Raw genomic sequence first — 27,510 nt, 5'->3', positions numbered from 1 at the left:
CATACCTCTTCTATTGATGTACTTTTACCTATTCTGTCACAGAAATCTCTCCAATGTTGCCTTTTGCCCTTACCACAACTTTAACTTTTGCTTGTTCTCTCTTATATTCCATTAGATCTTCATAGTTTTGCCTTATACCTTCGCTCTCCTTTTCCTTCTAATAGCTTCATCACACTCCTTATTCCACCATGGTACCATTTTAATCTTTCTTCTTCCTTTGCTTTTAGGAATATTACTAACTGCTGCATTTTTCATGACCCCTATAATTTTCTCACTTATACTGTAGCTTCTCTGTCATCACCATTTCTTACATCATGTCTAAACTATCCTCCACCATTTTCACGTACTTAGTCCAGTTAGCTTTCTCATATTTCTTTCTCTTTCATTTCTCTCTACACTCTTATTTATACACATTTCTATCAAAATAGGAAAGTGATCACTGTACATTTCCGTAATACCCTCCAGTTAATTATTCCCCCTAACCTACTATTTGTTAGAGTTCGAACTAACACCGCTTCTTGACTTGTTCGCATCTATTCGTGTACCTCTCCTATCATTCAGACAGATCAAATTCATCTCATCCATTAATTTTTCAGTAAACTGCCCGTTTCTATCAATCACACTTCCTCCCCACATATTACTATGGGCATTGAAATCCACACCAGATCACCATCTCTCTCTATACTTTGCCCTTCTATCTTCATATAACACGCCCACCATCCATTTCCCTCTTCCCGATCTCTTTTCACAGATACATTTACATTTATGCGTTTGGCAGACGCTTTTATCCAAAGCGACCTATGTTGCATTTCACATTTACATTCTTATCAATATACTTTTATTACAAAATCAAATTTAGGTTTCAGCCAAGACGCTTGTACACATCACATCTGGTTTTTCCTCCATCTGATTTAGATAACCCTTAAATTCCACCAAACTTCTAGCATTGCATTGTGATATTACTAACATCAAGATTATTGTCCATCCCATGATTCTTGACTAGGCTGTATTTTTTAAGTTAGACTATCTCTAACCATCTCCCATGTTATCCTTTTGTTATCCTCTCTGCAGCTCTCACTATTATCTGTATCTTTTCTGTTCTTCTTTCAGTCTGTGCTGAACAATTTATGACCTCTGCCATGAATAACACAAAACTCTTTTTACTTACTATCATTGTGTCATCTGATATATTGCTTCTCTTTTCCTAATTTCTGAGATCAAACTCCTCACACCTGAGACAATCTCAGTGGGAATAATCTGGAACAGTGTGAAGAGTCTCTCTGATTTAAAAGATAATTAATTATACATTATAAACTCAAGACACTGCTGTAAGTAAGGATGCATTTAATATAATAATGACATTTGAAGTAAAAGTGTCAGCAGTAATGACCCATAATGCACATTTGTGTGTTTTATTTTACTGAGATATTAAATTGTGTTGAATTTGGGGCCAAAGAGACATTATCATCAAAACTGAATGGTAGGGCTAGTGTAAGTGAATATAATATACAGTTTGTACAGTATAAAAATCATTACACCTGAGAGTGTTCACAAAGATAGCGAACCAGCCGTGTGTGTGTGTGTGTGTGTGTGTGTGTGTGTGTGTGTGCGCGCGTGTCTGTAATATTTCTATCAAGTGACTTTATATGAATTAAAAACATTTTTGTGTGGAAGATCTATTCAAATATGCATCCCTTTCATACTGGTGTTGAGGGTCAAACTTTTATTTTGTTGATTGGGATACTCAAAAAATTAGTGGATGTTGTATTTGCACTAGGCTATATTATGGTTGTTTGATGAACGCATGTTCCTGCTTGTGATTCTTGATCTGACCAGTAGAGGACAGCAACTCTTTCAAACTACAGCAGTACAAACGCAGTTTGTTGTTTCCATATTCGTCGTCTTTTGTTTTTAATGACATTTCAATCTTCCTTTAAGAGTAGCCTATACTTGACGCACAAATGTGCGAGAATAGAACAATTGGACCATTCAGGGGAATCTCTTCGTCAGCTATATTTGATATAGAGGAAAAGATTCATGCTGTTTAGTGTTTATGTTCCTCCGTAAGAAACCGGAAAAATGAACTTTACGCCCCTTTCCTGCTCATCTGAGTCAGTTGGTGTCCATCAAAGTGAAAGTAAAATCCATCGACACACGCCATTTAATGAAAACATCAAAAATCATTTAGATTTTCTTAATGTAATATCAATATGATCAGCATGACCTGTGACAGATAGATTTTCGCACAGGTGAGTCTTACAGATAGGCTACAGTTTAAGTATTGCTTACATTTTATTTTTGTGTTTTTCTACCTAGCCATGTAGCCTGCACTCCAGGGCCATTTTGTTTAGCTAATTACCTGATTTTCCATTAATTTTATATAAATCTAAAGACATTTTATGGTTTAAAGTAGACTAATGAATTTGCATTCAGAACGCCAACACATATCGTTCTAGAAAAGACAGATTTAACGATATTGAGACATTCTTCCTTTTAAAATCAATAGTTCGACTTTTGTGTTCGAATATTTAGCTCTTGATATCATTTTATCAGGAGTTTCAAAGAGTTGTTTTTTCTCTTATAGATATCCCACTAAGCAAAATTATGTTCAAAAGACGTCTTTTTAATGTCTTGTCACAAAAGCGTACGCTGAAAAGATTTTGGACATAATTGTGCTTAATGGGATAACAGCACAATATAAAACTGTCTCTCAAGTTTTTCTTCTGGCACACATCACAGGAATACTGACAGTAAGTAATGTGGTGCAGTGTGATGATATTCACGAGTTTAGGCCATTTATTTTTTTGCCATTTATGCTCAAAATGTTGCCATGTAAAGAGTTGGCAGGTATTGAAAGCACCAGTATTATTAATATAACTATGTGGTTTTACTGAGGCTCATTGAAGGAGTGTGATACCACCACAACCCTATGTATCCTCATATTTAGGATTTGGCCTTTTAGGTTAAGAATTAAAAGTTGGTAAAAACTTTGGTAAAAACTTGTAAAGTTGGTAAAAAAATAAAAAAGAGAACTTTTTTATCCTCATTTCTAACATGATACGTTTGTTGTAAGAACTACACTTTTTCCTAGCAAATCAATTTACCACTCAATAAATAGTAATCAGAAACCCATTTAAATAGCATGTGAGGGCCTGAAGAGACTGAACCAATTAAAATAGAAAAACCCCATTTTTATTTTTTAAGTATTTAAAAAATTTGATGTAAAAATAGTGTCGTCAAAAGAAAAAAAGTATTTTCTTCAATGTATATATTTTTTAAGGATGTGAGGCGATTAAGGCCAGCTCAAAACCCCCATTTTCTTGGCCACCGTGCGTTTGATGATTCTGCCGTTTTGCTTCGACCAAATCCATCTTGTCTGCCTGAAGTGCTGCTTCTTCAGTTTGTGTATCAGTGAGTTAATTTGATTGATCTTTAGTGTTTGTACCAATTAGATCAGTCACGGGATCACATCTTATCTTGAGCAAGCCTTGAGGTGTTATGTGGCTGTTACCATTTGCCTTAGACAAACAGAGCTAATGTGGCTGTTATACGTGAGGCTCGGCCTGTCACTGTCTGACTTTGTTGGTATATTATCTCAACCTATCTAGCTGATGCTGACCACTGGGGGTGGTAAACGTTCAGGGCTTAGTGTATTTATTGCAATGAAGCTGAGTGATATTACTACAGCCTTATGTATCCTCATATTTAAAATTTGTGCTTTTAGCTTAATAATTAAAAGTGGGTAAAGTGTGGTTTTCAGGCACAAATGGCACACTTTCCTGTTGGTAAGTATTTAATGTAGCATAATTATTCAGTTAATCAACAATCAGTCATTATCACAGTGTCTTATTATAATTTCCCTTGATGTTTTGTTTCAGTTCAGTCCAGATGCAAAAACCAAAGTCATCTGAACCCAGCTGTGTGTCCATGAAGAGTGACCAGTCAATGGATCCTCCACTTAAGTTTAGTGGACACACTGATCCTGGGTTTAGGTAAACACTTTAAACCGTTTGTCTTATTATATCTTTTGTGCTGAAATTAAAGAATTTTTCAGTGCCTGTATTCAATGCATTTCAGAAGATAAGCTCTTGTTATCATGTATTCAACACTATATATCACATTGTAATTAATTCTGTCACCTGGGTTTTGGGGCCAATGCAATGTTGTTGTTGTTGTTGTTGTTGACAAGCAAGGACTGTGGCCCGTTGCCTTGTCTTCTGTATTAACCGTGTAAACCCAATCACAAAGCACGCGCACCTCCTAGTGTTCTTTATATAAAACACAAAGAAAAAAACCTACATGATGCTATTGCTTAATAACTTAACAGCTTTAACTAAAAATATACACAAGCTTAACTGAAATTATTCTCATAAGAGTGTTTTCCAACATAATGATAGAAATATTAAACTGTTTAAAGCTTAATTTTTCATAAGGCACTAATTTGCAGACTCTCAATAAGCTGCAGTTGCAGGATCCACTTGTTTAAGCAGCAAATAAATGGGTGGTGTCCGACTGGACCGATTCTGGATTGTAGTGGTGGGCCGCCAGGGCTGATTTTTTTTTGTCCCAGTCCAGCCCTGAGTTTAGTGGTGCCGTGCAGGTAAAATGAAGGGTGAGTTGAGACAGGGATGTTTGCAGCAGTATTTATTCAAATAAACGAGATAATCTGACAGTAAGGTAGCACACAAATGCAACTTAAACAGCTTTGCATTTACACAAAGACAATAAACAACAATGGACTGATTAAATTGAGTGATAAAACATAGCCATGCTAATAAGAGTGTGTGAATAACATTGTTGTGTTCAACTTCAATCCACAGACTGGACCCTCCAGAACCCAGCTGTGTGTCCATGAAGAGTGACCAGTCAATGGATCCTCCACCTAAGCTTGGTGGACACACTGATCATGGGTTTAGGTAAACACTTTACTAAAGTATCTTTATCTTATTACATCTGTTTTAACATTCTTTTAAAAGAATTGTTCAAATGTAATGTTGTGAAGTGTCTTCAATATCTGTGTGCAATGTATTTTAGAATGAAGATCATAATTAACAGCTTCGATATGTAGACTATAACAGTTAATAGTTCAGTCAGTCACGTTCAACGTTACGTCAGAACTGAACTGACTAATTTGGATCATTGGGATTACAGCAGAGAGCCATCGGTTAATACACAAGGTGATATGAGGATATCGCCCTCCCGGCGGCCCTCCCACTCCTCTTTTCCATTGCAGACTGTGGAGCTTCCGGTTGAGTTTGCTGGTCCTTCTCATGGGGGACCCAGCATCTCATATATATATGTATATATATTAGGCAGGCCCGGACTGGCCATCGGGAGCACCGGGAGAATTCCCGGTGGCCTGGCGACTAATTTGGCCTGCTGCCAGCCAGTGTTTTTTTTTTATTTTTTTTTTACTATTACCTTTACCAGTGATCATTTTCGAATTCATCATTCAATAAAATTATTATAATAAAATAAAATCATGAATCTGTTAGTCTTGACTGGCAAGGCTACGATTCGACTTTAAGCCTCAGCCAAACGGTTTTATCAGAAAATGCGAGCATCACCCGATGATGGACAGTAAACGGCCAGGTGGAGCAGAGAGGGAAAGGACAACGAAAAAGAAAGCACTCAGAGAACAAGCATTAAAATGTTGCAAAATGAATGACCTGTTCTGGGCTTCAAGTGCAGGTCAGTTTCATCTGTAAATACTGTACTTTTTTCTTTGTTAACTTAGTATTGAAATGCTAGCAAATGTAAGCGGTATAGCGCCCCTATTACTATCGTCACTCAAAATACTGTATGCTAAAGGAGATTAATATTATTTAGTGTAAAGTTACATTAGTAATTTAGCAGACAAATATTAACATGTATGTGGTACTGGGAGCAGGGAGACAGGAGTGATAGTGCAGACATCAACAAAAAATAATGCAATAACATTTTATTAGACAATTTATAAAATTATGTCTGCCCATTTGTGAGGTTTAAAACTTTTTTCCTTTCCTTTTTTTTTTTTTAATCAAATGAAGGCAGCAAATATACGTGTGTTGTCTGACTGGACCGATTCTGGATTGTAGTGGTGGGCCGCCAGGGCTGATTTTTTTTTGTCCCAGTCCAGCCCTGAGTTTAGTGGTGCCGTGCAGGTAAAATGAAGGGTGAGTTGAGACAGGGATGTTTGCAGCAGTATTTATTCAAATAAACAAGATAATCTGACAGTAAGGTAGCACACAAATGCAACTTAAACAGCTTTGCATTTACACAAAGACAATAAACAACAATGGACTGATTAAATTGAGTGATAAAACATTGCCATGCTAATAAGAGTGTGTGAATAACATTGTTGTGTTCAACTTCAATCCACAGACTGGACCCTCCAGAACCCAGCTGTGTGTCCATGAAGAGTGACCAGTCAATGGATCCTCCACCTAAGCTTGGTGGACACACTGATCATGGGTTTAGGTAAACACTTTACTAAAGTATCTTTATCTTATTACATCTGTTTTAACATTCTTTTAAAAGAATTGTTCAAATGTAATGTTGTTAAGTGTCCTCAATGCCTGTGTGCAATGTATTTTAGAATGAAGATCAGAATTAACAGCTTCGATATGTAGACTATAACAGTTAATAGTTCAGTCAGTCACGTTCAACGTTACGTCAGAACTGAACTGACTAATTGGGATCTTTGGGATTACAGCAGAGAGCCATCATTTTAATACACAAGGTGATATATGGATATCGCCCTCCCGGCGGACCTCCTACTCCTCTTTTCCATTGCAGACTGTGGAGCTTCCGCCTTTATATATATATATATATATATTTATTCAGGGTGTAACGGTTCACAAAATTCACGGTTCGGTTCGATACGATACACTGGTGTCGCTACAGTGAAAAGAAAGAAATGCCAGAGAAATTTCCTTGATTTTATTATTTTTTTATTAAAACAAACATCATAAAGTATGATCATTTTTTACTTTGAGCAATGATGGAGCTATACTTGACTCTTCTTAGGAGCATATAAAACAAAAACAGCCCCTTGCTCCTTGAAAAAAAATAAAATGTAATATTGTTGTAGATATAAACAAAGGTTTATTTTATTTCAGATATACATTTGAGGGCAGCAATTTTATTCATAATGTCGAAATAAATCCGACATAACATTACTTGAAAGCATTGTAGCCTACTATTCCTGCCAAACTTCCATGGTCACAGTTAGTGTTACTACAGTAAATCCATGGTGAATGTTGCTGATCTGTGGACGCTGGATAGTTCATTCATGGCACAATATTTCTCCCGGTTTCCACTTCAGCGCTGTTTGATCCGTTAATAACAGAGAAATGTGAATGCTTCTCACTAGATCTCGCAGCGATGTTATTACTTCAGTGGCGAATTCAAATGCTTTTCTTTACTTCTCTTAGCGCTGTGTAGAAACAGTCGCTTGATTAAGATCGGCTCGCGCTGCATTGGTCCAAACCATAGACTGTAAAAAAATATGGACGTAGTGTCCGTGACGTCACCCGTAGGTTTCTGAAGACCGTTTTTGAAGCCTAAAGTGGGCATGGCCGACCGTCGCCATCTTGGCAGCGCGTCACTCCTGAATTTATTTATTTTTACAGTCAGACAATTTACCTTTCGCCGGCCCCGCCCCCAAAACGGCCATTGTCCAATCACACATCATAGCAACCGTTACTATGTGAGCAGGTCCGACAAACATTCTCCGCCCACGGCGTTTGTAAATATGTGGAATAAGGGCTGCCTCCAACAAAAAAACATTTTCTAGTCGACTATAGTTATTCATTTAAGCCATTAGTGGACAAAGCGCCCCTTTATATTAATTGAATTACTTAAATAGGCTATATAGCCTACAGGATAATGAGCGTTTACGTAATATAGCCGCACTCAAGCGCACGACCGCAGGCATAAAGCTTGCCACAAAGAACCGGTAAAAGTAATTTGGGGTCAGTAAGATTTTTTAAGAAATTAAGAAAAGTAATAGGCAAGGATGCATTCAATTGATCAAAAGTGACAGTATAGACATTTATAACGTTAGAAAAGCTTTCTATTTCAGAAAACTCTGAAACTTTCTATTCATCAAAGAATCCTGAAAAAAAAAGTTTTCTACATTGATAACAATCAGAAATATTTATTGAGCAGTAAATCAGCGTATTATTCCCTCAGGTAGGTTGCATGTTTTCTTGCATGGGTGGATGTTGGAATCAATAATCACGTTGTTTGCATTCGCCTAAACTGATTTGCCGAAATCAAAATGCTGACATTGAAAGTCCCGCTCGGAGCGGTAAATCAAACAATGATTTGTCCCTAAATAATGATATATTATATCTATATATATAATATATTATATATTATTATTATTATTGATAGGATGATAACAGGTGTCGTGATCAGCACTGCTGCTGTATCAGTCAGTGGTTAGATCAGCTTTGCAGTCAAAAAAACAGGACAAGGGAGATATAAATTATGCATTATTAATTATGACAAATAAATTATGCCCAAAATACGGGACATTTGGCAACCCTAACGTTAGTTTTTCCCTTCCCCAAGAACAAAGCACATAACGTTAGCAGGGCTGAACTGGAACAAAAAAAATTCAATCAAATTTGCTAATAAAAATTAGCAAAATATAGCTAACAGCTCAGATAACTGCGATTGTCTGCAACAAATCTGAGAAAATCAAGACAGAAGAAGAGGTCTACGATGCCTACGGATGTTGGTTGATCACAAACTTCCAAAATGCCGTCTGCAAGTGTGTTTATGTCGATTGCGTGGGTATTAGAGATTTTTTTGCAATTGTCATGGGGTTTCTCAGATTTCGCTTGAGACCGGTTAGCATTAGCCTCGATAGTAGTCGTGTCTCCTTCATTGCGTATTTTTATATTTTGAATATATCCCTCCACTGCATACTGTAACCCCTTTTGCCTCGATCTGGAGGATATCGCGGAGGTATTGCTCCAAAAAAGGTCACTGACATGCACGGGTATACCTCTTCCCGTCATGGCAATCTGTCGCGCTGGTCGTGTTTGACCATTTGTTTGTCGGACGTAGCAACAGTAACTAAGGAGGGCGGGGCTCAGCGAAAGGCTAATTAGCTGAGGTAACATGACGGCTAACAGACAACAGACAAACGGCTAATGATGACTAATGACCACAGCAGCGGGAATCCACCTGTCACTCAAAAGTGGACACACCCTTAATTATGCAGAAATTTAAGGATTAATATAATTTAAACGGATGATTTATAAAAAAATTCACCCCCTCACAGTTGTCATGAAGGGCAAAATTAGCTGTATAGACCAAAGCCACTTTTTGCTCCAGGCTGTAAACGTGTTTTCAACATGGGGGAGATGCAGATTTGACTCACTTTTGCAGTCAGCCTCAAGCGGCCAGTCGATGAGTTGCCGTTTAATTAAAGCTAGGGTAGGTAATCCTGTTCAGAAACACTTTTTTTTATACTGGGTGAAATGGTCCTTCCATCCTGAGAGTAGTCAATACATTATGTGTTCAGAAAAAGGAATGAAATCAATCAGACCTCTGTAGCAGCTGCAGGACAGTAAAAACTCTGACCAATCACTGCCACTCGGTCCGAGTGTAAAGAACCAATCAGATGCCTTCATGTCTCGTGCCCGCGCCCCACTGCGTGCGCTGCCCTGCGTGCACTCATCACATGTCACCGTTCCCGGAAATATTCAGCTCAAAGCACCTGCATATGCAGTCAGCGAAGGCAAAAACTACTTCCTCGGACCCTGCCCGCACTCTTGAACGACCTCCTCTGCTTCGCCCTCAACCCCGGACCTGTCCTCGAACCGACGATGCGGTACTTGTCTCCGGACTCGGAGTGTACGTTAGTCTTCATTAGAGTCAACAATGTTTTCATCATGGAAACTCTTACATGCAAAACACCGTATATGTTATGAATCTTACACGAAATTCACCTTCATCACAGTGTAACTGATGGTAATGGAAAAACGTGTATCAATGCAACCTGTTTTTAGTTTCGCCTTATAAATATAGCTCGTTACCAAATGAAACTTTACCATTATCGATATGCTAGCTTGATAGTGAGTACTAAAAGAAATCTTATTTGTTTATATTCATAGTGATAAAGTTAGGTATTTTATTACATGTGATTCTGACATGATGTCACTGTATGTACTGCGCTCCTTCCTCTCCACTCGTCTCAGGTAATAAATGCGTCTTCCAGCTGAGCCTGAGCGTTTGGCGTCGCGCGTTCATGTGTTTTGGGGGCGTGGCTTTGGAAGGAGCTCAGAAGGGAGGGGGTGGGAGTGAATGGAAATAATGAGCTGTGTTTATTGCAGATTAAAAGGTCTACAGTCACTCGATTTTTATATTCTCTTTTTCAGAGCACTTACATTTTAATTATGTATTGGTATATAAAGACAGTTTAAACAAATTTGGAATGTTTTTTTTTTAGAAAAATCCTACCTACCCTGCCTTTAACTTCCGTGTTGGTTTCAAGAGAGAGACGGAGGTTGCCGTTTGGTACTGAACCGAAAGCCTCGAACGGTTCAATATGAATACATGTATCATTACACCCCATTTATATATATATATATATATATATATAATTTTTTCTTCAAGGCTTGCACCTTGAAACCTATTTCAAGGTTTGCGTTCTCGAGACACCAGGCACTGTTGTTGTGCGAATGAGCAGGCCTGAGGGCGTTAAGGGTTTTCTGTTAGAACGGTGTCGTGTTAGCGGCCCCTAAGTTAATAACTAATGATCTTTGCAACGGAAGTGAATCGATCAAAACTAACTTTAGCTGGACAATAACTTTATTCTAGAGCTGATGTAAAGCCAAAACTGTGTCTGTCACTTTAATTTCCTATTACCACTGTAAAGCTGCTTTGAAACAGTCCATATTGTTAAAAGTGCTATATAAATGAAGGTGACTTGACTTGACTCATTTGGGGTCCCGCGGAGGACCGAGAACATTCTTCACGCAAAGCCCTGTCCTTTATTCCACCTCAACAAGTGTGGGGGGACTAGACAGCTTACTCTGGGCGCTGGAAGTTCAGTTTAGACGTAACGTTGAACGTGACTTACTGATAACGAACGTCTAGGTTACTATGTAACCTCCATTCCCTGAAGGAGGGAACGGAGACGTTATGTGTTTGCACGCTGCCTTATATACTCGGAAGCGGGGAGTGGATTCCCAGGAAAGCTCTCAGGCAAGATCCCGTCAGTTCAGTTCTGACGTAGCTTTAGTAACCTAGACTTTCTGTGATGTCTCTAACAGGACAGTACATATTAATAAATATTATACATAGAACAATCAATGATTACAAAAGTGATTAATATAATAGTGTGTGTATTACATTCACTTTTTGTGTTCAATCGAATGCTCAGACTGGACCCTCCAGGATCCAGCTGTGTGTCCATGAAGAGTAACCGGTCAATGAATCCTCAACGTAACTTTAGTGGACACACTGAACTTGGGTTCAGGTAAATGCTGTACTACACATTTATTGCTCATTTATGTTTACATTTCTGTTTATGCATTTGACAGTTTGTCTTTTCGGGTGTTGTATTTGGAGCATAGGGTCAGGATCTGGTCAGTTCTGTCTAGTCTGTTTTTTCCAGTGTTGGGATCCTGGAACAGGTGCTGTCATTTTCCTTTTGTTTTGGTTGAGCTCATGGTCTCTGTGTTGGATTGCCATGTTCTCTGTTTGTTTTTAGTCTACTGCAAGGGTACTCAACATTAATTTTGTTGCCATGTTTACACTGCAGAGTTTCAGGCAAGGTAGTTGCGCATTTTTATGCAGGTTCAGTTCGGGTCACAGTGTTAAGATGCTTACAACTTGCATCTTAAGACTTGCTAAGTACCAAGTATTTACAAATTCAGTTTATTATTTAGCCTGCTAGTCCTTAATGATTGTCCTATTTAAAGTGTCACTTCACATGAAAATAATTAAGTTTAATAGTTTGTCTTGCTATATTCTTAACGCTAAAAATAGAAGTATGAAAAATCTCTAAAGGCATAAAGCGCAAAGTATATTATACAAAATGTGAGCGAAATGTAAAATGTTTTTAGGAGCGTGTGTGAAATAAAAAGATCATAAAAAAACTTAAATATCTGAATATCTTCAGGGGAATCTGATTCACAAAATATCACAAGATAATCTTAATTTAGGGGATGGAAAACCAGAAATCAATATACGGCATAATGTGATTATTAAACTTAAAAAGGCTGTGATTTAGCTATATATATGTATACATCTCAATTTCAGAAAATTTACCCTTGTGACTGGTTTTGTGATCCAGGGTCACAAATATCAGCGCTACACATTGTAGGGAGGAAGGGCCCATTTTTCCTGTTAATCTGGCCTCCCAACCCTTATGGTTACAGCCCGTTTGTTTTGAACCCTACGTTTTGTGCGGGTTCCTGTTTTCATGCAGTTTTTTTGGGAGTTGACCATCTTTGGTCCCTGACTCCTTTATTTCTCATTCCATTGGCGGGTGTTAATGTCAAGCTCCGCCTATGAAAGAAATTTCAGGCAGCTTCATAAAAGGAAGGGTGGGTGGAGGAGATCTTTGTGGCTGCTTCAGGGAATACTTTGGGGGAACCTTGGCTGGGTTTGTTACAATGTGTTAAAATGTGTTGTTTTAGGCTGCCATCAGAGGCGCGGATACTGTGCTCTCTTGTGGCTCGAGCACAGGGACACTCGGACGCAAGCTTCAATCCGTTGTGGAGACTCTACAACGAGAATCTGTTTCTCTAATATTGTGTTAAACCTTAAATGTAAATGATAAAGACATATACTGATATTATTACAATATCGCAATATAAAATCATGTGTATTATGCGGCATGCATATGGGTTATCTAACAACTATATTGCATATATATGTTATCTAACAATTTTTTATTTTAATCTGACAACAGTGACCATCAACATGCCGAAGCCCTCAAGACCTTTAGATCAAATTTAAGGAAGAAGTTTCTGTGTCTTTATGAGGGAACAGCAAAGCAGGGAAACCCAACACTGCTGAATGAGATCTACACTGATCTCTACATCACAGAGAGTGATTGTGGAGAGATCAATAATGAGCATGAGGTGAGACAGATTGAGACTCAATCCAGGAGAGCAGCAACAGAGGACACACCGATCAAATGCACTGACATCTTTAGACCTTTACCAGGACAAGACAAACCCATCAGAACTGTGCTGACAAAGGGAGTCGCTGGCATTGGAAAAACAGTCTCTGTGCAGAAGTTCATCCTGGACTGGGCTGAAGGAACAGAGAATCAGGAGATCCAGCTCATGTTTCTACTTGCTTTCAGAGAGCTCAACCTAATGAAGGACAAAAACCTCAGTCTCTCAGATCTTCTGCAGGTTTTTTTCCCTGAGACAAAAGAAATGAAACCATTCAGTGATGAATATAAAGTTGTCTTTGTTTTTGATGGTCTGGACGAGTGTCGCCTGTCTCTGGACTTTAATGTGAAACTGTGTAATATATCTGAATCAGCCTCAGTGGACGTGCTGCTGACGAACCTCATTGCGGGGAATCTGCTTCCCTCTGCCCTCATCTGGATCACCTCCAGACCAGCAGCAGCCGATCTCGTCCCCTCTGAGTGTGTCCATCGAGTGACTGAGGTACGAGGATTCAATGATCCACAGAAGGAGGAATACTTCAGGAAGAGAATCAGTGATCAGAGTCTGGCCGATAAAATCATCACACACCTGAAATCATCAAGGAGCCTCTTCATCATGTGCCACATCCCAGTGTTTTGCTGGATCTCAGCCACTGTTTTAGAGAAGATGTTGAGCGAAGCAGAGAATGAAGAGATTCCCAAGACTCTCACTCAAATGTACACACACTTCCTGATCATTCAGACCAACATCAAACATGAGAAGGACTATAAGAAGAAAGTGAAGGATGAAGACATGATCCTCAAACTGGGGAAACTGGCCTTCCAGCAGCTTGTGAAAGGCAACCTGATCTTCTATGAGGAAGACCTGAGAGAGTGTGGCATTGATGAGACAGAGGCATCAGTTTACTCAGGATTGTGCACTCAGATCTTCAGAGAGGAGTTGGGCTTGTATCAGGGGAACGTCTTCTGCTTTGTTCATCTGAGCATTCAGGAGCATCTAGCAGCTCTTTATGTGCTGCTTTCATTCCTGCTGTACAAGAGGGATGTGCTCAATGAAACCCTCAGCTCAAAACATGCACACGAGTTCACGTGTCACATGATGTCTGACCTGCATCAGAGAGCCGTGGACAAGGCTCTGCAGAGTAGAAATGGACATCTGGATCTTTTCCTGCGGTTTCTTCTGGGTCTCTCACGGGAGTCCAATCAGAAGCTCCTGAAAGGCCTTGTGACGCATGTTAGAAACATCTCGCACAGTGAAGAGAAAACGGTTGGATACATTAAGACGAGAATAAGAATGAATCCCTCACCGGAGAAATCCATCAATCTGTTCCACTGTTTAAATGAACTGGGTGATCATTCTCTGGTAAATGAAATCCAGGAGTGTCTCAGATCTGGAGGTCTTTCAAGCACCAGATTGTCCTCGTCACAGTGGTCAGCTGTTGTCTTTGCTCTATTAACCTCAGAGTGTTTGGATGAGTTTGAGTTAGAGAAATACATACTCAATCGAGACCAAAACCACACGTCACCGGATGAAGTTCTTCAGAAGCTCTTGCCTGTAGTTGAAGCCTCCAGATCAGCTCAGTAAGTCTGAGGACAATCACTAGGTGTGTGGGAGTGTGTGTTTGTGTGTGTGTTTATGTGTGTGTGTTTGTGTGCGTGTTTGTATGTTTGTGTGTGTGTGTGTGTGTGTGTGTGTGTGTGTGTGTGTGTGTGTGTGTGTGTGTGTGTGTGTGTGTGTGTGTTTGTGTTGTGTTTCTCTGTTCGTTGTTGTTAATAATGGTAGTATTAATTTGGCCTGATTTTTTTAAACAAAAGTCACACTTGGATAACTATACAAAAAAATCTACAAAAGGGATTATTCTCCTTATATTTTTTCAGATTGTAATTTATACACAATACAGCAAAAGTCAACAAAAAGTAATAAAAACATTATACCCACACAGATTTAGTATTTAATATCTCAGTCTCTCTGTGGTTGTGTAGTTCCTGCTGAACTGAGAGATTAAAGTGTGTGTCGTTGTTCTACAGGTTGAGATGGTGTAAGATCACAGATGAAGGTTGTGCTGCTCTGGCTTCAGCTCTGAGATCAAACTCACACCTCAGAGAACTGGATCTGACTAGGAATATAATAGGAGATAAAGGTCTGACGCTGCTCTCTGATGGACTGAAGGATCCTCACTGTAAACTGGAGAAACTGAAGTAAGATCATACATTAATCTTAACTGAGACAAGAATAATGTTATTTTAACCCTTTAATTCCTACTGTATCATATTTGATCTAAATTATCAATTATATGATCATCAGGCTTTTGAGGAAGGTTTATTAGTTCATCTCTCAATCATCATTGGATTGCTTTACATTATATGTTTTAAAATTACAGAGCTTTGATCATAAAAATAAGCATTTAAATATCATCTTACTAAGACATGTTATTGACAGATTGTCACGGTTCCTCTGGTTTCCTGGTCCTGTCCCGCACTACATTTCCCAGCATTCCCCCACATCCTCACCTGCACTCGATTCCCTCATCACCACACCTGATCTCTATCACGTCATAATCATCTCATCACCAGCCTTTATATTCTGTTTGCTCTCACTCCCTCACTGCCGGGTATTATACGTTACACATTATTCTGTTCCCTCGTGCCTTTTAAAGTTCTTGTTCTGGGCTAGTGTCTGCTGTGTTGCTAGCGGGGTGGATCCCTGCGATATCAGTAAGACATTCTGAGGATCGTCCGAGAGAGGACTTCACTCTTCTTCTGTGAGTTATATGATGAGGATCGTCCAAGAGAGGACTTCACTCTTCTTCTGTGAGTTATATGATGAGGATCATCCAAGAGAGGACTTCACTCTTCTTCTGTGAGTTATATGATGAGGATCGTCCAAGAGAGGACTTCACTCTTCTTCTGTGAGTTATATGATGAGGATCATCCAAGAGAGGACTTCACTCTTCTTCTGTGAGTTATATGATGAGGATCGTCCGAGAGAGGACTTCAATCTTCTTCTGTGAATTGTACCGTGTGGATCGTTCGAGAGAGAGTGGACTCTAATCTTCTTCTGTGAGTTATATCCTGTGGAGAGTCCGAGAGTGGACTTCAAGTATCTTCAGTGAGTTATGTTCTGTTGACTGTCAAAGAAAGAGGACTTCTGGTATCTTCTGAGAGTTATCCTTAAGAGACATTTCAAGAAAGGACTTCCTGTGTTCTATTATTATATATTTAAGTTTATATTTATGTCTGAAGACTTTTCCTAAGTTCCTGAACTTCTATTAGTCTGTGGAATTGCCTTAAATAAACTTCTGTGAATTGTATTGAAGAGAAGAGTGAAGTTCTTTTTTCAAATAGTGCCAACATGATGTCCAAGTTATCTGACCCCGCTTTGATGTCCGTCCGGGGAGCTCTCAGGTGTGCACCCCGTCCTTCCAGTTCTACCGAATCAGTCAAATCAGATCCAGCCATCTGCCCAGTCACGTCTAATCCAGTCATCTCCTCTGTCAAGTCTGCACCAATCATCTCCTCTGTCAAGCCCGCACTTCACGCCAGTCCAGCCGAGCCTGCACTTCACGCCAGATCTGCCGAGCCCAAGGCAGTTTGCGTCATGCCCGCCACCCCTGAGACTGTGAGCGTCATGTCCACCGCGCCTGTGACAGTCAGCGTCATGCCCGCAGAACTAATGTTTTCTTTTATCCAGCCGAGCTCAAAGCCCTCTTCGCCGCTGGTTTCGTCCAGCTCAAAGCCCTCTTCGCCGCTGGTTCCATCCAGCTCAAAGCCCTCCTCACCAGTGAAATGCTCTCAGACAACAAGTGCAGTGAGTTTGCTTCTTTCTTCTCTGAGAAAATCAATAATATCAGAAAGGTGATCAGCACATCCTTGAGTTGCTCTGGGGTCAGACAGATCAAACCACCTGAGAAAGTAGTTACTATGTCTGATTTCAAAGAAATTCATGGCAAAATTTTGGAAGAAACCGTACAGCACCTTAAAACATCAACCTGCGCTCTTGACACACTTCCCACATCTTTTTTCAAAAGTGTGTTAAACAGTTTAGAAGCAGATCTTCTAGAAGTGGTAAATGCCTCACTTCTCTCTGGGAGTTTTCCAAACTCCCTGAAAACTGCAGTTGTCAAGCCCCTCGTGAAAAAGAGCAATCTGGATAAGACCATATTAAGCAACTATAGGCCGATTTCAAATCTTCCTTTCATAGGCAAGATCATTGAAATGTTGTCTTCAATCAGCTGAACAAATTCTTATGCTTGAATGGATACTTTGACAACTTTCAATCTGGTTTCCGACCGCACCACAGCACAGAGACAGCGCTCATAAAGATAATAAACGATATTTGCTTAAATACTGATTCATGAAAATTATCAGTGCTGGTACTACTCGACCTCAGTGCTGCATTTGACACTGTCGATCACAACATACTTCTTGACAGGCTGGAAAACTGGGTGGGGCTTTCTGGGATAGTCCTCAAATGGTTCAGGTCATACTTAGATGGGAGAGGTTATTATGTGAGTATAGGAGACCATAAGTCTGAGTGGACATCCATGACATGCGGAGTTCCTCAAGGCTCAATTCTTGCACCACTCCTGTTCAACCTGTATATGCTCCCAATGAGCCAAATAATGAGAAAGAACCAAATTGCTTACCACAGCTATGCAGACGACACACAGATTTACTTAGCCCTATCGCCTAACGATTACAGCCCCATTGACTCCCTGTGCCAATGCATTGATGAAGTCAACAGTTGGATGTGCCAAAACTTTCTTCAGTTAAACAAAGACAAAACTGAAGTCATTGCATTTGGAAACAAAGATGAAGTTCTCAAGGTGAACGCATACCTTCACTCTAGGGGTCAAAATCAACTAAAAATCAAGTCAGGAATCTTGGTGTGTCACTAGAGTCAGACCTTAGTTTCAGTAGTCATGTCAAAGCAATAACTAAATCAGCATACTATCATCTGAAAAATATTGCAAGAATTAGATGCTTTGTTTCCAGACAAGACTTAGAGAAACTTGTGCATGCTTTCATCACCAGCAGGGTGGATTACTGTAATGGACTCCTCACTGGCCTTCCCAAAAAGACCATAAGACAGTTGCAGCTCATACAGAACGCTGCCGCCAGGATTCTGAGCAGAACCAGAAAATATGAACATATCACACCAGTCCTCAGGTCTTTACACTGGCTCCCAGTTACATTTAGGATTGATTTTAAAGTATTATTACTGGTATATAAATCATTCAATGGCCTAGGTCCTCAATATATTGCAGATATGCTCACTGAATATAAACCCAACAGATCACTCAGATCATTAGGATCATATCAGCTAGAAATACCAAGGGTTCACTCTAAGCATGGCGAGTCTGCTTTTAGCTATTATGCTGGAACCAGCTTCCAGAGGAGATCAGATGTGCTCCTACAGTAGTCATATTCAAATCCAGACTCAAAACACTTCTGTTTAGCTATGCATTTACTGAATGAGCACTGTGCCACTGTTCGTCCGACTGTTTGTACTGTACTGTATTTTATTTTATTTTTCTAAACTGTTTTAATTATTCTTATCTCTTTTTATTATTTTAATTTCTTCTATGTAAAGCACTTTGAATTGCCATTGTGTGTGAAATGTGCTATATAAATAAACTTGCCTTGCCTAAATTGTAAAAAAAAAAAAAAAGATTTTGTGATGTCTAAAGAATGTAATAATTTATGATGGTTCTTTCTACGGCACAAATCGAGCACAAACGAACGACACAGTTTTTGTGCGATTTAGACGAAATGGGGTAGAGAGTGACGTCACAGCTCCCAAGTTAAATTAGTTATATCTGCGAAAGGAAAATAGATACAGTGTTTGTTTTAATGGCACAAACCAGCACAAACGATTGACACCGGTTTGGAGCGATTTGAACGACATGGGGTGGAGAGTGACGTCACACAACCAAAAAATATTGTTCAATATCTCAAATACCAAACCAGCACAAACATTCGTTCTTGCGGCACAAATCAGAACAAATGAATGGCATGGTTTTGGAGATTATTTCGTTTTATGGGGTGCCAACTTCACGGAGGTGTTAGCGTCTGGTAGATTGTGTTGGTCTTTATGGAAATGATCCGGCTGAGTCTCTGTTCTTTAACTTCCGCTTCGTCAGTCGATCAAACTCAGAACTTTCCACTCCCATCAGCGCTTTTATGGGATTGCGCTCTCACGATAATTTGCCCTCTAGGGGTGCACCGATCCGATATTAGGATCGGATATCGGCCGCGATACTGATAAAATAGCTAGGTTTGTTTTGTTTTTTTTCCGTTGTCGCAGCAGAACCTACGTCATTCGTCAGCTTCACGCGTATCGCATGCTAGAAGCAACATGGAGCGAGCCAGAGGCCGTTTCTCAATACCAAGTACGCAAACTTCGGACTTGCGTCCTCCTTGGTAGTTCGGACTTGCCAAGTTCGACTCAGGAGAACGAACTCCCGAGGACGAGAGGACGCGAGTCCGGTTATTCTGCAAATGGAACAGCAGCGTTCTTGATCGCGTCACTCAGCTCGCTCTGGCTACTCCGGTAATCTCTTTATGTATATTTTAGTCAACAATAAAACGAAGTATGTTATAAAACACCACTCTGCCTCTTTTCATTTAAAAAAAAATTTTAAACATATTAATGGCCACATAAATGTGGTTCAGGCAAACGCGTACATTGATTATCTTTACTGCATATTTATAACAACACGAAATATAAAACACAACCCTGCTTCTTTTTGTTTTCATTTTTAAAAATATGAAACATAATGATCATTAAAACTGACATTTAAATTTGCCATTGCTGATTAAGTGAGCATTCAGGTCATGTTTGTGATGGTGGTGTGACACGTTTGACCAATACACAGTTTTTTTGTTTCCACCGCTACATTTTAATTTTATTTTTTTTACATTTATTTAAAGAAGTTTGATTATATTCTATTTTCGATTTGAATGCACAATTGTTTTTTAAATAAATAAGAATACAACACATTACATACATCTGTTATTTTGTCTTAGTTATGTTTAGTTAGTAAAGTCTGGTGCCTTTAGTCTCTTCAAGGAAGGTATAAGGTGGAAGGTATACAGTTTATTATTAATTCAACTATAGTATCGGATCGGTATCGGGTATCGACAGATACACAAAGCCCAGGCATCGGTATCGGTATCGGGACTGAAAAAGTCGGATCGGTGCACCCCTAGTTTAGTATATCTGGCCCTTAGTATTTAATATCTCAGTCTCTCTGTGGTTGTGTAGTTCCTGCTGAACTGAGAGATTAAAGTGTGTGTCATTGTTCTACAGGTTGAGTTGGTGTAAGATCACAGATGAAGGTTGTGCTGCTCTGACTTCAGCTCTGAGATCAAACTCACACCTCAGAGAACTGGATCTGAATGGGAATGAAATAGGAGATAAAGGTCTGACGCTGCTCTCTGATGAACTGAAGGATCCTCACTGTAAACTGGAGAAACTGGAGTAAGATCATACATTAATCTTAACTGAGACTAGAATAATGTTATTTTAACCCTTTAATTCCTACTGTATCATATTTGATCTAAATTATCAACATGATCAAAAACCTGTTGCACACAATCTACTACTTGCTTTCTGTTGTCTGGTTGATGGTTTATAGTTTTTTTAGCAAGTAAAAGGCAAGTATAATTTTAAAATGTGACTTTTTACTGTGAAATCTTTGTGGATTTTTTAAGTAAACATAAAAATAACCTTTATAATGTTAGTAATATTTCAAGATGATAATTTTCTGCACTGAAGCAACTTAGGTTCACTTGATTATCCATACATCTTTTGTGAAAAATCATGTTCAAATGTATCAAATATGATCATCAGGCTTTTGAGGAAGGTTTATTAGTTTATCTCTCAATCATCATTGTATTGCATTACATTATATGTTTTAAAATTACAGAGCTCTGGTCATAAAACTAAGCATTTAAATATCATCTTACTAAGACATGTTATTGGCAGATATAGAGTGACGACTGATATTTATACAGGGTGTCCGCGGATCCTTAAAAAGTCTTAAATTAGATTTTTTTCATTTAAGGCTATAAAAAATCTTATTTTACTTATGAAAGGTCTTAAATTTTCGATGGCAATTTGACTTATGACATATCTAAATATTTTCCAAATTACAACCATCTAATTAGCATACTTTTTTATTTATTCTTCTTTCTTTGTGGATTTGCTTGTTCACGTGACATTTTGCATCTCATTCGCGGCAGCATTATGTCTGTCTCCTGCACGCGAAACAGGAGGAGAGAAGGAGAAGCAAGTTGGTAAATGTCAGTTCAGTTATAAGTTTATTCTTTGTGCGTAGTAGGGTGCGATGTGTATTGTCTATTATGATATTGTAATCATTGTTTAACGATGTACGAGGTACTGCGAGCTGAAATCGCTTTTGTCTCTCGTGCTTTCACTGCGTGATGTGTGCAGTTATAGGTATGTTCCCAAATGAGTTTTTGTCTTATATTTATATCACATTATGTTGTTATCATAGACCTACAATATCACATCAGCAAGAGTTCCGTTTTCCCGTGCACAATTGCAAATGTGATATTTATTTTATATAACAGTTAAATTAACAATAAATTAACATTGTGAGTTACATTTTATAAACAATATTGTCAATATTTTTTGTTTTCCCTTTATTTCGCTGACGAGAATTTCAAAATGAAACCGTAGCAGAATCTCAATGCAACAAGACAGTGACGATTTTTTGACTGGAATCCGCGTTTTGAACGAATCAGTGTAATGATTCAATGAACAATCACTTGCTTCTTTTCCTGAATGAATCAGTCGTTTGATCAAATTGGTTGAATGAATGACTCCCTCAACTCACTTAAGACAGTGACTTGCCGCCACCTACTGGCGGTTTTAGTTTCACATTTAAAGTACCCTTTAATCAGAACTTTAAAATTAGAAATCAGTTCATATTTAACAATCTCATAGCTTTATTTATGCATTTGTAAATGCAGTGTAAATATATTAATGCCAGATCTGATGCCACTTCTGTGTCATGCCATGGCACCAAGCACAGAAACACAATCAGTAAAATATTATCTAATTATTATCCACAAAACTTTGAAAATATCGAGACATATTTTGTCAATATTGCACACCCCTAATGCATGGTATTAATTTTGATTTCTTCGGGTCTTAAAAAGGTCTCAAAAAGCCTTAAATTTGACTTTAAAAAGTGTGCAGAAACCCTGTTATATGCATTTTACATCAGTGGTTCTCAACTCTGGTCCTGGGTTGTTGTTTTTTGCAGTGTAAACACCCTTACAGAAGAAAAATATATGGGAAAATACTGCAAAAATATAATGCGATATTACATAATACATTTCCATATATGGCAAACTAGTGCTTATATTTTGCAATATACTGCAATATATGGATTGACCATGTATGGCTATATATTCATACATATAAAATATTTATAAATTAAGACAAAAATAGGATTACATGTAATATTCACAAAGTTTTATCCACCCAAAAAAAGCCGGTCTGAAACAAGACGCTAACTGGTAGATTGTGTTGGTCTTTATGGAAATGATCCGGCTGAGTCTCTGTTCTTTAACTTCCGCTTCGTCAGTCGATCAAACTCAGAACTTTCCACTCCCATCGGCACTTTTATGGGATTGCGCTCTCACGATAATTTGCCCTGTTTAGTAAATCTGGCCCTTAGTATTTAATATCTCAGTCTCTCTGTGGTTGTGTAGTTCCTGCTGAACTGAGAGATTAAAGTGTGTGTCGTTGTTCTACAGGTTGGGGATGTGTGAGATCACAGATGAAGGTTGTGCTGCTCTGACTTCAGCTCTGAGATCAAACTCACATCTCAGAAAACTGGAACTGTATGGGAATATAATAGGAGGTAAAGGTCTGAAGCTGCTCTCTGATGGACTGAAGGATCCTCACTGTAAACTGGAGAAACTGGGGTAAGATCATACATTAATCTTAACTGAGACTAGAATAATGTTATTTTAACCCTTAATTCCTACTGTATCATATTTGATCTAAATTATCAACATGATCAAAAACCTGTTGCACACAATCTACTACTTGCCTTCTGTTGTCTGGTTGATGGTTTATAGTTTTTTTAGCAAGTAAAAGGCAAGTATAATTTTAAAACGTGTCCCTTCAGCTCGTGGATCATGTGACTTTTTGCTGTGAAATCTTTACGGATTTTTAAGTAAACATAAGAATAACTGTCAAGTGTTGTAACTTTCCTGCACAATTTCCCACACTTGAAAAGGAAAAACCTCGCCTCTGAATATAAAAAGAACAGGATTCCACTCAGCAAAGTCCTTTTGGATCCATTTGGTCCGTTTATTTTGACTTTTCTTTCTTTTTAAAATAGCAGGTGAAAAACCTTCAAATAGAAAAAGGTGAAATCACCAGTGTAAAAAAACATGACATTAAAAAAAAAACAAAAAAAACATTTTTTTTCTTTTTTGAACCCATTATTATCCACACATGTACAAAACGTCACATATTCAATGCAAACATTCTAAAACATCATTTTACAAAATCCTATATATAAATACTATAAACAGTTAGGGCTTGCGCCACCCACATAAACAGTTACCGTAGCAATGTAACGTCCTCTTTAAACAAACACCGCTTCAGAACAGCATTGGCTTTAAACGGCAGGAGTCTATGAGTCAGGTAAGCAGATTAGTTTTCTTACCGGCAGTCTTCCAGAGTTTTGCGGGTTTGTTGTTTTGTGCAGTGTAACCTGTAGAGTTTCCAAACTGTTTGTGGTGCTCGTTTGCCCTTACTAAACACCGACAGCACATACTAGGAAGAAGCCGTTGCACGCGCGTGAAAATGCATACTACCGCCAGCGGGCGGCGATGAACGGTAGTCAACGCAACAATAACCTTTATAATGATAGTAATATTTCAAGATGATCATTTTCTGCACTGAAGCAACTTAGGTTTACTTGATTATCCATACATCTTTTGTGAAAAATCATGTTCAAATGTATCAAATATGATCATCAGGCTTTTGAGGAAGGTTTATTAGTTTATCTCTCAATCATCATTGTATTGCATTACATTATATGTTTTAAAATTACAGAGCTTTGATCATAAAACTAAGCATTTAAATATCATCTTACTAAGACATGTTATTGGCAGATATAGAGTGACGACTGATATTTATATGCATTTTATGTCAGTGGTTCTCAACTCTGGTTCTGGGGATTATATATATTTTTTGCAGTGTAAATAATTGTCTGACTCAGCGTCACTGACAAAACATTTTAAATGTAAAACGTTACGGTTTCCTTCCAATTCTGTCCTTCAAATGCAATAGTATTTTCATAATAGTGTGAAGAGCCTGACAGTGGTGATGATTGGGCTCCTCTCTGTCTGTGCTCGACACCAACAGCTCCTGCGTGCAGCAGATCGTACAGCACTGAGTCAGCGCACTTATTCAACCCGGCCAATGGACCGTTCCATCACCGAGCGAGTCCTTCATTGCCTGTCATTATACCGTCTGTGTCGCTGCTAATCTGCTTAGACGGAGTCAAGTGTTCATCATTGATTATTATTTGCGTGAACATATTTTCTCAGAACATCTGCTATTTAGATCAGAATAGAAAGCAGAATTATCATGTGCCAAGCAATCCTCGCTGGCTAAAACATTAAAACACAGCATGCCACAGGAAAAGTGTTGAAAAGCAGCGCATTCACTACAAATATTTCTATTTAAATTAATAAAAAATGTTGTAACTTCTGGACAATGATTTTATTAAATTTCAGTGCTTAACTCAATTAATGAGAGTGGCATATTTAACCTAAATGTGTTTATCAGATGTAAAACAGTTTCAATCATTCTGTTGACTTCATTACTTCACTCACTCCAGTAAAAGGGTGTGTACGCACGGTACGCACATATTTACTCTATTTTTTATAAATCCCATTATGTGCGTGGAAAATTGCGTACACACATTTCAATGCTTTTTTGTGCCTATGCAACGTTTATTCATCAGGCCGCTGGTGTTTGAGCCATTATTTACCACCCAAAAAAAGCAGGTCTGAAACCCTATACCCTCATTCACTATTCCCTACATTAGTTCACTAATATAGTCCCCTTGAAGTAGTGAATGAAAAGGAGTGAGTGAATTGAGACACTGATGAACACCTGATAAGCAGAATCACTGAAGGACAGAGAAACAAGAACAGACTTCCAGCCACCGAGTGTGAAACCAGTTTACAAACCAGTTTAACATTATTTCTTTCATACATGTAGCCTACAAAAGTTATTGTTGAGAATTAACAGATATTAAGTTGTTGATGTTTTATTGAATATAATATAAAGTTTGTTGTCACCATGATGGAGATCAGTATTTGCTTTAGTTGGGCTCTTGACTTTCAACTATAAATTTCTCTCTGGCTGTTTTAACAGTGAGTTTATAAAACACATTTGTTATGGCAAGAAAAAGTCAAGAGGAAAATGATCAGGTGTTTTTGGCTGTTATGATGATACGATGATCATCCTGAACATGTCTGATTCACTGTTCTCTTCCTGTGTATAAGCTTTGAATTTATGGGTTTTAATATTTGTTAATCATATATCTGTGAATCTACAACATGAAATCCAGCAATGTTTCGGTTAACATTTATTGTGAAAGATATTGAAACAATACAGTGCATTAATACACTTCGAACTCCTGCTTGATTTAGACACACACAGACATCAACAATCAGCACATGAATCTCAACAATGGTGACAATCAAAAGTTTCATGTCGCAATGCATGCTGGGTTCCAGGATAGTATAAAACTCCCAGCATGCACTGCAGTATGAATAAAAAAAAATATTGCCACCATTGTTGAGAGACATGTGCTGATTTTTGATATCTCTGTGTTTCTGCAAGACAGTGTAGCTCTGTTTCTTTGGTTGTGCTTGATGTGTTAAAGAAATTTGTCATTGTAAGTGATTGCTATAGTTTCACAGCGGTGGTAATGTAACACTTTTGATACAGAATTAAACTCTGAATGAGATTAGTGAATGAACAGGCTAAAGGATGATTTTTGTCATCATAATCAATTTAACAAACTGCACACACAAAAGGTATGTATGCACAAGCGTGGCTTGCAAAAAACACAGTTCAAGCAAGAGAAAAACTGACGTTAAAAGGTCAAGAGTCCAGAACCCAACTAAAGCAAACACTGATCCATATAATGGTAACTTCAAACCAAACATTTTCAATTAAACATCTCAATAACAACTGCGTGGTATAAAACAGGTTTATACTGGCAACACTGTTGCCAGTAGTTTACTGTAAAATAATTTTTTTGGGTCACCGTTGTGCTGAAGAGTAGAGCCTGTGCTTCAGTCCAGGAGAAGATCTAGAAACACTGATGATATGCTGCATGTTGCTTTATTTAACAGACGATGTAATCTCTTTATTTACAATATTTTTTTTAAGTGGTTTCAAATGAAAATTCACAGTAATAGTTTGCTCACATTATTAGTGCATTATGAATGTTAGTTTATACATTTAAATGACTGTAGGTCAATTTAAAGCAGTCGGTTTCTGCAAGTGAAATTAGTTAACTGAAGTTTTAATTTATTTAGTGCATGGTATTTTTACAGTAACATACTGTAGATTACAGTAAAGAACTGTTAAATTAACAGTACATTTTACTGTAAAAAACCTGGTAAGGTCTAACAGTGTGTGTCATTGTTCTACAGGTTGAGTATGTGTGAGATCACAGATGAAGGTTGTGCTGCTCTGGCTTCAGCTCTGAGATCAAACTCACACCTCAGAGAACTGGATCTGAATGGGAATGAAATAGGAGATAAAGGTGTGACGCTGCTCTCTGATGGACTGAAGGATCCTCACTGTAAACTGGAGAAACTGGGGTAAGATCATACATTAATCTTAACTGAGACTAGAATAATGTTATTTTAACCCTTTAAAGGTAGGGTAGGTATTCCTTTTTCTAAAAAAAAAACATTCCAAATTTGTTTAAACTGTCTTTATATACCAATACATAATTAAAATGTAAGTACTCTGAAAAAGAAAATATAAAAATCGAGTGACTGTAGACCTTTTAATCTGCAATAAACACAGCTCATTATTTCCATTCACTCCCACCCCCTCCCTTCTGAGCTCCTTCCAAAGCCACGCCCCCAAAACACATGAACGCGCGACGCCAAACGCTCAGGCTCAGCTGGAAGACGCATTTATTACCTGAGACGAGTGGAGAGGAAGGAGCGCAGTACATACAGTGACATCATGTCAGAATCATATGTAATAAAATACCTAACTTTATCACTATGAATATAAACAAATAAGATTTATTTTAGTACTCACTATCAAGCTAGCATATCGATAATGG

At 38.3% G+C, this 27,510-nt stretch overlaps 1 protein-coding gene across 3 annotated transcripts in view; it reads left to right on the top strand.

Moving 5' to 3' along the window:
• The window catches only part of LOC307172813 (NACHT, LRR and PYD domains-containing protein 12-like), a 166,871-nt gene that overhangs the window by 80,065 nt on the left and 59,296 nt on the right, over nucleotides 1-27,510 (top strand). The window contains exons 1-10 of one of the 3 annotated variants that reach the window (XM_079895464.1): nucleotides 2,110-2,249; nucleotides 3,879-3,992; nucleotides 4,821-4,916; nucleotides 6,364-6,459; nucleotides 11,384-11,479; nucleotides 12,920-14,710; nucleotides 15,158-15,328; nucleotides 20,442-20,612; nucleotides 22,922-23,092; nucleotides 26,861-27,031. In XM_079895464.1, coding sequence (XP_079751590.1) covers nucleotides 3,889-3,992; nucleotides 4,821-4,916; nucleotides 6,364-6,459; nucleotides 11,384-11,479; nucleotides 12,920-14,710; nucleotides 15,158-15,328; nucleotides 20,442-20,612; nucleotides 22,922-23,092; nucleotides 26,861-27,031 — 2,867 coding nt within the window. In that variant the 5' untranslated portion in view covers nucleotides 2,110-2,249; nucleotides 3,879-3,888. Of the gene's footprint in view, nucleotides 1-2,109; nucleotides 2,250-3,878; nucleotides 3,993-4,820; nucleotides 4,917-6,363; nucleotides 6,460-11,383; nucleotides 11,480-12,919; nucleotides 14,711-15,157; nucleotides 15,329-20,441; nucleotides 20,613-22,921; nucleotides 23,093-26,860; nucleotides 27,032-27,510 lie in introns of those variants that run through there. The other 2 variants (XM_079895463.1, XM_079895466.1) reach the window with 2 other exon arrangements.

Source organism: Squalius cephalus (genome assembly GCF_949319135.1).
Source record: "Squalius cephalus genome assembly, chromosome: 2".
Taxonomy (NCBI): Eukaryota; Metazoa; Chordata; class Actinopteri; order Cypriniformes; family Leuciscidae; genus Squalius; species Squalius cephalus.
This window is presented reverse-complemented; position numbering and strand designations above follow the sequence as displayed.